The sequence below is a fragment of the Thermobia domestica genome, chromosome 4, assembly GCF_964235325.1.
Source record: "Thermobia domestica chromosome 4, izTheDome1.hap1.1, whole genome shotgun sequence".
Classification (NCBI taxonomy): Eukaryota; Metazoa; Arthropoda; class Insecta; order Zygentoma; family Lepismatidae; genus Thermobia; species Thermobia domestica.
Window position 1 is genome coordinate 9,375,134 of NC_137457.1, and position 12,443 is coordinate 9,387,576.

The window sequence follows — 12,443 nt, forward strand, 5'->3', positions numbered from 1 at the left end:
AAGGTTCAATAGCTACTTGAATAAAAGCCTAAGATTGTGAAAGACTTAACAACCATTTTGGACGCAATCTTGAAAATTGGGCCTTTCTTGTGGTCAAATTTTGGTAAACATTTAATATGTTTTTCAGCACATTTGACACTACAGAAAACCGTTCAGAATCCTTTCGTAGGAATTTTTTGAGGGTCTAACTGTATCTGCATGCGACTAAACAATATTACTATAAAGTAACGCCGGTTTAATATTCAAATTATATTTTAAATTTAACAAATATGATAATTAAAACACGATTATAATTAACAGCAGTAATAGCAATAGTAGGAATATTAACTTTCTTTTCAAGATCTTAAGGAGTTTTCTACATATTAGTTTTATAGAAGCATTTGAACTTGTATGGGGAAGAGTAGTGTAATTTCGAAACACTTAATTACACTTAACGTGAATTATAACCCTTGAGTACATAAAACAACACGAATCAAGGAATCAATGTAATAGTGTTTGAGATATTGTATAATTAAAAAGTAAATTTCAATATACCTTTTGACCTTTGAACCTTTTTGAATTTTAAGTATTCATTAGTATCTAAGTGTAAAATAATTAATAATTATAATTGACGAATTGTGATTATACTTCCAGATGAACATCAGTTCTCTTCTTATTCTAAATCTTTGAATGGAGCGAAACCTCAGCAATCTGCAGGTAAGGATATACAGCAATTTGCTCATAATCTAATAATACATCTCAAATAAAATTATTAATTCTCAGAAATTGAACTTATAATATTTAAAATATTTATCGGTTGACTATGGTTTGTCAGAAGTAGAGTAGAGCTTCTTAGAGAATGAACGTTGAAATAAATTAGAAATGAATTATTTAATTTTTTCAGCTGGTGGGAAAATACTGGTTCCAAAATCTTTACCTAGTACTCTACAAGGTATGTAAAGCAAAGTGTTAAACCACAGCATTATTTTACCTTAGATTCGTAAAGTCATGAAATGGTTTGTATTAGTATTGAACTGTATTTTTTTTCAAAATCTTGCTTACTGCATTCTAGATAAATATTAGCAAAAGGCAACCTCTAGTAATTTTTGAATGTGAATAAGAAACAATAGCTATAAGCAGCATGTCTGATAAGCAGTACAGTGTGGGGACACAAGAATACTTTTCTCTACTTCCAAGAGCACGAAAATCAGTCTTCCTTCCCTATTGCATGCATTGAACTCACTAATGCACTGGAAACCTTCATACTACCTTGAAGGATGTCTACTTTAAATTATTTGGTATTCAGCTATATTCCGTTGTAAGTGCTAGCCAATTTTACAAGATGGTAAAGCAAAACTGAGAGACACACGTCACTGATACAATTTATAAAGAACTATTCGAAAATACTTTGTATAACGACAGATTTTTGATGAGTTATTGAATGAATCATTTTGCACAAACTTAAAGCAACGAGAAATTCAAGCATTTCAACGGATGAACTATGTAAAGTACTATAACCACTACTTCAAGAGTTTACATACAAACCTTTAAACATTCTTCCTATAGGCTATGTACTAATATACCATATTCCACATTGAACAAAAATATCTTGTAGGGATAATAATTTTTGAAACAAAATTATACATTCTGTAATTGATTCACATACTGAAAGAGTGCCACCTTAACTCTTACAAATATAAAGCTCATTTGATGGGCATTTATAAAAATACAATGTCAGATCATGTGTGTTCCTTTAATTCCTCTGATTGCATAACTTTAATTCTTACTTTTAAGTAAACACTGCTGGGTGTAATATAACAGTAACAAATTTGAAATAATATAAGGAATTCGATTAAAATATTTGATAATCAAGATAAATTCCTTAAACATTAAATTATTTCTCTTAAATTGTGAATGAGGTTTAATAAATTTTCACTTCTTAAAACCATGAAACGTCTTCTATATTTTTGACTTTTTTGTATTTAATAAATCATAAATGAGGATAAAATATATGTTTGATTTTTCAGAACCAAAACTCATACCAGGTGCAAGACATTATGCCAATGGTGGTAAGTAAAATCCTGCAGAAACACTTACTTATTTTCTTACTACTAATAGAATTAATATTGTGTAAAATATCTTTTGTATAACAATCGACTATATTAATTTAAAGGAAACTATTGATTTACATGAAAAAGCAAAATTTTTCATTACCTGTTTTACAATTGTAAGTACAATTACATCAACATAACATTCATATGTGCCCTTACAATTCCTCACGTTAGCTCTGAAATGTTACTCCTTCCTCTTTTTAGTTCATGGAATAGACTTCTATTACACACTGAATTGTCATTTCAAACCTCTCCGTTACAAATTTGGCCAAATTACTTTTGTTTTATTGATTTCCATTTGCACCACATAAGTGATACCTCTCTTTTGCAACAGTTGATTAATCTTTTAGTGAAAAAAGTACGGCTTCGTTTCATAGTAATGTTACATTTTGTGCCACATTTTTCGGCAAACCACCCAGAGGGAACATTGAATGTGTTGCAGTACTAATGACTCCGCAACCTTGATTAGAAAGGCCTCCCTTCAATCCTTGCTGCTCTCGAAATTCAATTGGGTTGCAGACAGGTAAATTACATAAGCTGCTACAAAATTTAGGTTTAAATACTTGATGAAAGATGCCATCGGCCACCTCTTAGTGTTTCGTTTGCATGAAAGTGCATGAACCATTCGGTTGAGGGAATCAACCTTACCCTTTGTTTTGTTAAAATTATCATTTATTTCTGGTTTCTTGCCTACTACCTACCAATATTTTACACGGTTATCAATTACACTTCCTGATATAAACAAAAAATAGGGCTCTGCATCATGCGTAATTTCAATTAGAGTAATTGCTGCAAGTTGGACTTTGTGAAGTTTTGAACAAATAATATTATGATAGCTTACCTTGGTGTGGGACTTGGCTCTGATGAATTTTTATCCGTGATATCTTTAGAACTATAAATATTATGCAACTTTAGTGTGGATGTAGTCTCAGATCCACAATACGCGACACTGTATTCGATGTCAATCTTATCAGACACATAATCCAGGTTACTAGAAAGATTATTCCCTTACGGAACTAAGAAAATCACATACATAATCCGGATTGGAATCTCTCGCACCAAGTATGATATCATTTTAGTCAACAAACTAAATGTCTTCGAATATATATCGAAGAAACATGTGACATATTTAAAATCTCACTAAACGTAAAGAACACAAGAGAAACTGCATATCAAAAGGCGTCCTGCAACAAGAACACAACAAACAAAATACAAAATTCAAATACAACTCCTAGTTACGAGACTATTACACAGATAGGTCCACAATGCTGAAAGGTCATAACAAAAGGATTTCTGGTACTCACAAAGGAAAACATATCTTCCTAAAGTGATTTTCTTCATGCTGATCTAAATTTACGTATTCGGTTGCGCATTATCGTTGCTGGTAATTTCATTTATAGCTGGTCAGTGTTTATTGTTATTTGTGCAATATTGTATTGTGTACTGTTGTGCAATGCTTATAAGCTTTCAGTAAAGTGGTTACAAGTTTTAGTGGATCTTTTTCTAGTAAGTGTGGCAGCATTTTCCTTGAGTACATGTAATTAATATTAATAATATTATTAAATTATGATTTCGCAGTAAAAGGAAAGAATTTTGTATCAGACTAGCTTCAAAATGTCACTCAGAAACACTTTCCTATAACAAAGCAATTTATTTTTTTCTGAGGATCTATTGACAACCCATGTGTTTACTTTATATATTTACATTTTCTAAAATTTCTCTTTAAAATATTGGTATACCACTCAGCCATTTTAGGCAAAAACACTACATAGGATTTCGAAGGTATTCATTGATTATTATGAGGCTTCAATCAAAAGCTATGAAATTGTCAGCAATCTTGCTTACTAGGAATTCCTTTGGACACATCTTACGGTGAATATGGTTAACGGGCTGCGGCTGATGAAGTTTTATTGCAATTCTAATTGAAAATGCATTGCTAATGGAGAAATATATCTACCAAATTATCCATTACAAAAATGATGCTATAAAACCTTCAAAATTTTAGTTATTGTCATGTGCAGAGAAAGTAATCAATGCCAAATTACTATGTTTAAGTTACCTTCTTCAAGCAGGTAAATGCCATACGTCTCTAGAAATATACATTTCTTCAAGTAGCAATGGCACTGTCACCATTGAAGATATCTTTGTCTCGCTTGGTCTAGTTATTTGTCAATTCTATCTTCTAATAAAATGACTGCAATGATTGTAATATATTTTGGCAATAAATATATAGTTTATTCACTAAATTTAGTGAGAAAATAATTAGAATATAAGAAAATCATTTAATGTGTTTCAAAATATACACGTCTACGTTTATATGTGACAAATATTAGTAATCGCATATGAGACAACATAATACATCCGGATAGAAAGAATTATATCAAGAAGCCAGTACTAGTAAGTGCCTCAAGACGAATGGTTCATATAAGTATTGCGTGGTTGGAGTGGAGAGATACTTAAGATCTGAGCGTATTACAATTTTCACTTCTCACCTTTGTTCGAGTATCTCTCTTCGAATAAGTAAAAAAATGCTGCAACTGCACATAGCAGTATTAGATGTACTGAAAGCCAATCTGGATGATCTAAGATAGGTCTAATATATGAACTCTCGCCTTTGGTCCCGGAGTGGTTGGAATGAGAAGATTTACTGTCAAGGATAAGGTGCCGAATAAATTATATATTTTACTCTTTTTGAAGTTGAACAGCTTTCATTCATGTTGATATCAATCGGTCTCGAGTGGTGGTAGCTCTTAATAGAGATAGAGAGCGGCTAGCTTTCATTCTCGTTCAAAATGTATCAAATTCTTATACTTAGTAAAGGACAAATATTGACTCAAAGTTCGAATAACACTTTGCAGCGTACGATTGCCGATGATCTTAATATAGGGTAAGGCAGACCCTGAACCAATTTAGTAGATAGAGCGGTGGAATTTAAAAACGTTGTTAACATAACAACAGAACAAAAATATTAACAAAACGTAACATCAAGAAATGATGAATATTTCTTTTAACGTAAAGCAGGAAATAGTCTGCTTAGCGAATATAAAATTTCAATTTGCGTCGTGCGTTGTGATCATGTTTCTTTAGAAGATAAAAGTTTATTAGTTATACTACCATCATGAAGATTTAGAAAGATTAGCACATATTTTAATGTTTGTATAATTGGAATTTGGAGTTCGACTGGTTTTTCGTAAACAATTGGTCGTCCAGTTTCAAAACAACTTTTGTCCATTTATATAAAATCCAGAAAACCGAGAAAAAATGTAGAATCGACGTGTTTTGTAGAACTGCAATTGTTTGAGAATGTTAAGGGATGTGGAAATGTTCAAGCTTTTCCCATGAACAGAGTGAAATATTCCCAGTTCCACAAAAGATGCAGATCCTACATTTTTTCAAAACTTTTAGAGATTTGCTTCAAATGGACAAGCCTTGCTTCCTAAATGAACAACTAAATTATCATTTTATAAAGCAAAGGAAAACACTTTATTAAAATATGGATTTGTAAATTCCAGACTCTAAAGTCCAGTCGGATTGGGCTCCTGTTGATTCTCCAAATGCAAATCATGCTCCTCAACCTGTTACACCAACGCCATATCATACGAATGGTCAAAATATGGTTAATCAGGCACCACAAGGTAAGTGCTGACGGTTTCATAATTCTTTAACAATTATCTTTAAATTATGTTTGATTTATATCAAAAAGGGTTAGCAGCAAACTTGTACATGCTGTAACAAAATTCATCACGAGACGAATTCTCATCCGGGTCAAGTGAGTATAGAATAACAAACATCCAAATGCCCATTACATAATCGTTCACTAATACTCTCGGGCATAATTAGCTGATTGCATAAAAGTGAAATGAGAAGATGGGAGGATTCCTAGCATAATATCATAATTCGCATACGGTATTCAAATTTTGACTTAAGTCGAGGACTTTCTTATAAATAAGACATACAAATCATTTCCCTACAGCTAATGGCTATCAACCTTATAAGCAACCTGAGGATATGTGTGGCAGGCATAAATGAAAATTTATGAATTTAAAAGGCATCATCTTTATAATAAAGACTATTCTTAAGGGAATACAAGTAATATAGAAAAATCGCCAATAATAATAATAATAAAAAAGAAAAACATAAATATGGAATATTATGGAACACCGAACTGTACTTCAGATATTTTTCTTACGCTAGGCCATTTGATTTCAAAGTGAAACTTCCAATATACAAACGTTTTCTTCCTATTTACCAGACACTCTATATTTTGGCAAAATAATACTTTAGAATTTATCTTGTTGAGAAAAATAAATATAATTATTACAAAATAAATCAATAACTTATCTAATTTGGGTTATAGAAAAATTCATGAACAGCAACTTTTCAGTTTATTCAATTCACAATTTAGCTTAAGGGCTTATTAATACAGTATAGCGGAAACACTAAGTGCGAGACAACTAACCCTACTTTCCTTTGTAAATCGTAGAATATTATAATGTTGAAGAAACAATTCCCTATGGTACTTAATTTATAAATCTCCACTTGGCCCACCCACACAAACAGTCAATCGTAGGAAATTCCTCATAATCAACAGAACGTCAAAATGGTAATATAAATGGTCACTTAGTAAAGAAATAAGTTACACATAAAGTCTTCTATAATGTTATGTTAACTACAATCTTATACATGACATTGCACTATTAAAGCCAAGAATCACCACAACAAACTTTCTTCTTTCCTATCTCACAAATCGTTTGGTGTACAAATATATATTAAAGAATCGTATCAGACCTTTTCTGAAATGTGTTACCCGTTCCCATTTCACGCTTATTGTGTCTGGGCGTACTCAAGAGCGCTTGTCTCTGTCAGCCATACTTCAGCATTCCACCACCCAAACAAGTGGCGCTTTCAGTAATTTATTAAGTATAGCGCACATGTCTTCTGATATAAAAATACGTAAGTAATACATTTATGTGAAGGAGATCAGGTAGATCCAACTCCACATAAATGATTTTGTCTTTATATATATATATATATATATATATATATATATATATATATATATATATTTGGTCTAGGAATTAATTCGTGCGGTTGGTACGCACACATTGAAGCTGTAGTACAAACACAAAATACATAAATACCTTAAGAAAAATATTGTCCATCGCTAGCCACCACTTTCGCCCATCTGTCAGGCAATGTACGGATTCCGTGGCGAAAGAAGTCCTCATCCTTGGAAGCGATCCAGTCACAGACCCATGTTTCGATATCTTCTGAAGAAGTAAACCGCTGTCCAATCAAATCGTTGTTCATGCAATCGAACAAGTAGTAGTCCGAAGGAGCAACGTCTGGTGAATACGGCGGGTGGGGTAAAACTTCCCATCCGACATTTTCTAAATAGGTTTTGACCGGTTTTGCGACATGTGGGCGAGCGTTATCATGTTGAACAATAAGTTTATCATGTCTGTTCTCCCATTCTGGTCGTGTTCTGGCCAGAGCTTGCTTGAAACGCATTAATTGTCGTCGATAACGTTCTCCATTCATAGTTTCACCCGGTTGCAGCAGCCCGGGTACACCACACCTTTCATATCCCACCATATGCACAGCATAACCTTTGCACAGTGAATATCTCATTTTGGTTGTGATGGACCTGGTTCACCTGGTTTCACCCAGGCCTTTTTTCGTTTAGGGTTCTCGTAATGGATCCACTTCTCATCACCCGTAATAATTCGATGCAGAAACCCCTTTCAACTCTGTCGTTGAAGCAGCAATTCGCAAATGGTTTTTCGTCTTTCAACGTCTCTGTCTTTCAATTCATGTGGAACCCAATGTGACATCTTTTGAATCATTCCCATGGCTTTCGAGCGTTTGAAGACTGTTGTTTGATCAACGCCTAATGCTGCTGCAAGTTGTTCCTGCGTTTGACACGAATCCTGCTCGAGCAATGCTGTCAATTCTTCGTCTAGAAATTTTTTTGGCTGTCCAGCTCGCTCTTGGTCTGCCAAGCCGAGATCACCACTTCTAAATCGTGCAAACCACTTCTGACACGTTCGTTTAGCTAGAGCATGGCCACCATACACTTCCACTAAAATACGATGACTTTCAGTCGCACTTTTCTGCATGTTAAAGTAATGCAGCAGGACACCCCGCAAAAACACTTTATCAGGCACAAATTGCGCCATGTTCACTTAACTACAAACTGGTGTTGTTGACGCTTAATCCACTGCCCTATACTACGAACGATACGCGATGACAGGGGTTTGCAACACATGTGTGGATACACGGAACTGTGGGACGCTCCGTTCGTTGCGCCATCTCTTGTCCACCCGCACGAATTAGTTCCTAGACCAAATATATATATATATATATATATATATATATATATATATATATATATATATATATATATATATAAATTTATTAAATTATCATATACTCGAAAAACGAGAAATCGTTACAATACTCAAAATAAAACTGCAATTATCACGACAGTAAATTGTAGGTATTAAAATATACGTTTGTGAATTTCATCATTTATCTGTTTCCCATTATGTCATACTCCATTAATGCCTCCTCAGAAAATTTGGCAACGATTATTTAAATATAGAATCAAAAAACAATTATAACCGAGCTAAGAGATCCGTTAATGTGAACAATTAAACTTTAAATGTTTGATGAATAATATTTGTTATCGTTATATTGGGTTACAAGTTTCTGTTTACATAGATAAGTAACTTGAACTTTTTAATTGACGTCTTTATAATTGACGAAGCAATAAAATCAGTGAAAATGGTCGAGTTAGTTTCACTTCGAAGATAGTTTCTACTTTTACATCTTTCCTCCTTGGATGAGATTCTCTGTATAGCATATATCCATTTGGGAACGTGAAAAGGTAAAATACAGATTGATATTTTGATACCACGTTAACGTTTCAACGTGAGTATGAAGTTTCTATCGTCCTTTTTGCTTGGTTTTGATAAACTATGATGCAAATATTTGAAATGTTATAAAGGATTAAGACGATATTCTCTTTATAGTGTTCTTGAATGATAAAAATTGTTCATTGGCAAAAATGAGTATGTGCGTGGTGGCTACTGCATATGAGGAAAAAGGCCTATCATAACAAATATAATGGTTTTAAGGTAGTATCTGACCTCTTTTGAATCGATTAAGAGGAGATAAGTTTTCCTTCCAAGTTTAGTCTACAACTAGTAAAGCCCCAACGAGAATGCAATGATGTCATACTTTAAATTACTGAACCAGGCTTCAGGACGTGACAATGTGACTGATTTAATCGTGAAAAGCTATATATTTCATAATAATGTATCATTACTAAAACGAAAGTAGGTGAGGTTAACTTGCTATTAGTTTTTCTTTTTATCAAACTTTCACTTTTCCTCATTGCTGTATTGACAACGATCATGCTAATAATATGGCCCATGGCTCATTATTATTCACTCGATTCTTATTACCTGAGAGACATTAGATGATATGTTCTGCTACTATGCCGCCATAGTGGCCGGTCTCAATACATTTTGATATGGGTAACTTGGTCCGCTCTTGAAATGTTGGGAGAAGCACACATGACTAGTCCTAAAATTATGACATAAGCCAAATTTAAAAATTAAGAATCGTAATATAGGACTATGATATGCACATCTATAAGTTTAGATGGTTTATCTGGTCGACTTTCACGAGTGAAAAAAATGCCAAAATACAAGTTTTAATGGTTTTTGAACCAATTTTATTCTCTCTGATGGCGTTTTATTACTTCATGTGGTTATATAGCTTAGCAAAGTGAACCATTGTTCTTCATTAGATGTAGCTACATTAGTACAGCACTCTAAACTTTTGGTACGGTAATTGATCCACTCGTTGAAATCAGGTATCTTCGAAAACCAAGAGTTAATAAATATTTTGTAGGGCAGAAGTATATATATATATATTTGTAAAATTAGTAGATCTTGCTTGTTAACTTTAATAGTTAAAATTGATAAGAGTCCAGATGAGAAAAATTATGACCTCTTTCATAATATATTTTATCTCTACTATTCGAATCATTTAGTGCTTCTGAAAACTATTTACGAAACTTCATTCATCAGTACATAAATAATGACCAGTGAGGCTCTTTTATATGAGGAGGTGATCAATTTGGTTCACGTATAGACTCAGTGTCCTATGTTTCCTGCAGATAAGAACATATAACTTCACTAATTAAAAAAACAAATCAACTCCATTGATTTTATTAGTTACTCCGAGTTTTCATTTTTGATAATAAGATCCATTCTTTTCTCTGCTAAACGGGTTCACTGTGTGTTTGCTACTCTTGTACTTATCTTGTAAGAATATAAAATTACCAACGGTGATACTCTTAAATGTACACTAAATCCCATAACAACTCCTTTATATCTTTATGTGTAACTTCGAAAACAAAATATTAATATTGTTCAGATTTCACCTATAAATTTCAATATCAAACCTGAAGGTACACCTGCTTAAAAATTACTATAGACCTCATGCTAATTTTACTTAACAAACTGTCTAACACTTTGAACTTTCCTATATAGCGCTGATTTATATTTAAGACGTAAATATTTATGCATGGGAGTATCTGGCAACAGAGTATCACAGCTGTAGAATAAGCTTTCTAGATTTTTTATTCTAAGCTGACTTAGGAATAGGGAAGTACACGAGCGAGTTGGAGCGAGTTTTCTTTGAAACTCAACTCGACTCGAAACAGACATTTTTGAGCTCGACTCGGGAACTCTGTTTCAAAAATTTCCTCCAATTTGACTCGAAATCGACTCGAATTTAGGTCGAGTTTCCAGTGGGTCGAGCCAAAACGAGCGAAATCGAGCAAACTCCTTTGTGTAGTGTCAAATATTTTTTTCAAGTATCCTACATAGTTAATACAGGGCCTAATTGTTACCAATGATTCTATTATTATTATTATTATTATGATTATTATAAACAACACTGTATAAACATGAAATATCATAAAAACTAGATGACTGCCGACCTTGGTAGTCATGATGGCTAGTAGCAAGGATATCGTTCCGGGTTTATATTATGAAGGAGCATTAGAACCGTTGCCAGATGGGGTCGGGGGAAGTGAATCACTCGGTAATTTTATTAAAACATCAATTTGCATTAGAATGATGAAATAGAATATCTAAAACATGCTTTCATGGTCACTTTATGTTATAATAGTTAAATATACCCATTCTTCGCATGGGAGCTATATTTGGAAGTCAATGCCTGTAGGAGTATCAAAATTTATTTCAGAGACCTTCAAAATTAGATTTGACACTAATATCGGGCATTTTGAACTATTTTTACATGTCTCGGTATGCCTCCCGGCCCGCAGCCGAATAGGCTTAATTTGGAAGCTAATGCGATCTCAGCGACAACGAAAACTATGAATTCGATACTAATATCAGTCATTTTCTACTACTTTTACTTGTCCCGGTAAATGGCCACTGAGAGCCCCCTGGTTCGATTTTTTTTTAAAAAAAAAGCTTCCTCTTGATCTGGGGCCTGGACAAAGTTACCGTGAGCAAACCTTGGTAACTTTGTCCAGGCCCCTGATCAAGAGGAAGCTTCTTTTTTTCAAAATTGTCTACTCGTCTGGTCCCCATGCCGCACACAGACAGACAAACAAACAAACAAACTCTCTATTTTATTTATATTAGATTAGACAATAAAAACGAGCAAAACCCTGTATGTAGTTTTAAGGCTGGGACAAGGGGAATGGAAGGAACGAACACACAGTTGCCAGAGTGCATAAACAAATTTATCGACAAAATAACTAAAAATTGTCGAACATCAGAAGAAATCATCTCATTTCTCGTACACCCATAAAGTACACACACACACACACACACACACACACACACACACACATATATATATATATATATATATATATATATATATATATATATGTGTGTGTGTGTGTGTCTGTGTGTATGTGTGCACATGTATTCCTTCTATATCTTGAGAGTAATATTTAATTTCCATACTTTGTTATCATCAATGTATAGCTTAAATATGAAGAAATTAATTTCATGAATGATTTGTGAATTAAGTATTCCCATCATGACTACACCAACATTTTGTATCACAAACTTTTTTTTCTTTTCTCTGCACTCTACATATGACGTGTAACACTGTACAATTTGAGCGAAAAATGGAAAAGCAGTTAGGGTAATCAATTAGCAGTATTTGATGTAAGTATCGCTATTCTGTTGGGCTCTCTGTTTCCTATGTGGAGGTACAGACAGGAAAGAACAATGCTAGACTTGTTCCCCATGCCTATCAAAAAAGTGCCAAATTTCATTGTGATTTTATGGTCAT

The 12,443-nt window shown here is 33.4% G+C and overlaps 1 protein-coding gene across 1 annotated transcript in view; it reads left to right on the forward strand.

The window, feature by feature from the left end:
• LOC145683627 (uncharacterized) overlaps positions 1-12,443 on the forward strand; it is a 497,638-nt gene that overhangs the window by 74,555 nt on the left and 410,640 nt on the right. Inside the window, exons 18-21 of the mRNA XM_081754963.1 lie at positions 634-696; positions 884-931; positions 2,007-2,048; positions 5,603-5,725. Of these exons, the coding sequence (XP_081611089.1) occupies positions 634-696; positions 884-931; positions 2,007-2,048; positions 5,603-5,725 (276 nt within the window). The remainder of the gene's footprint in view (positions 1-633; positions 697-883; positions 932-2,006; positions 2,049-5,602; positions 5,726-12,443) is intronic.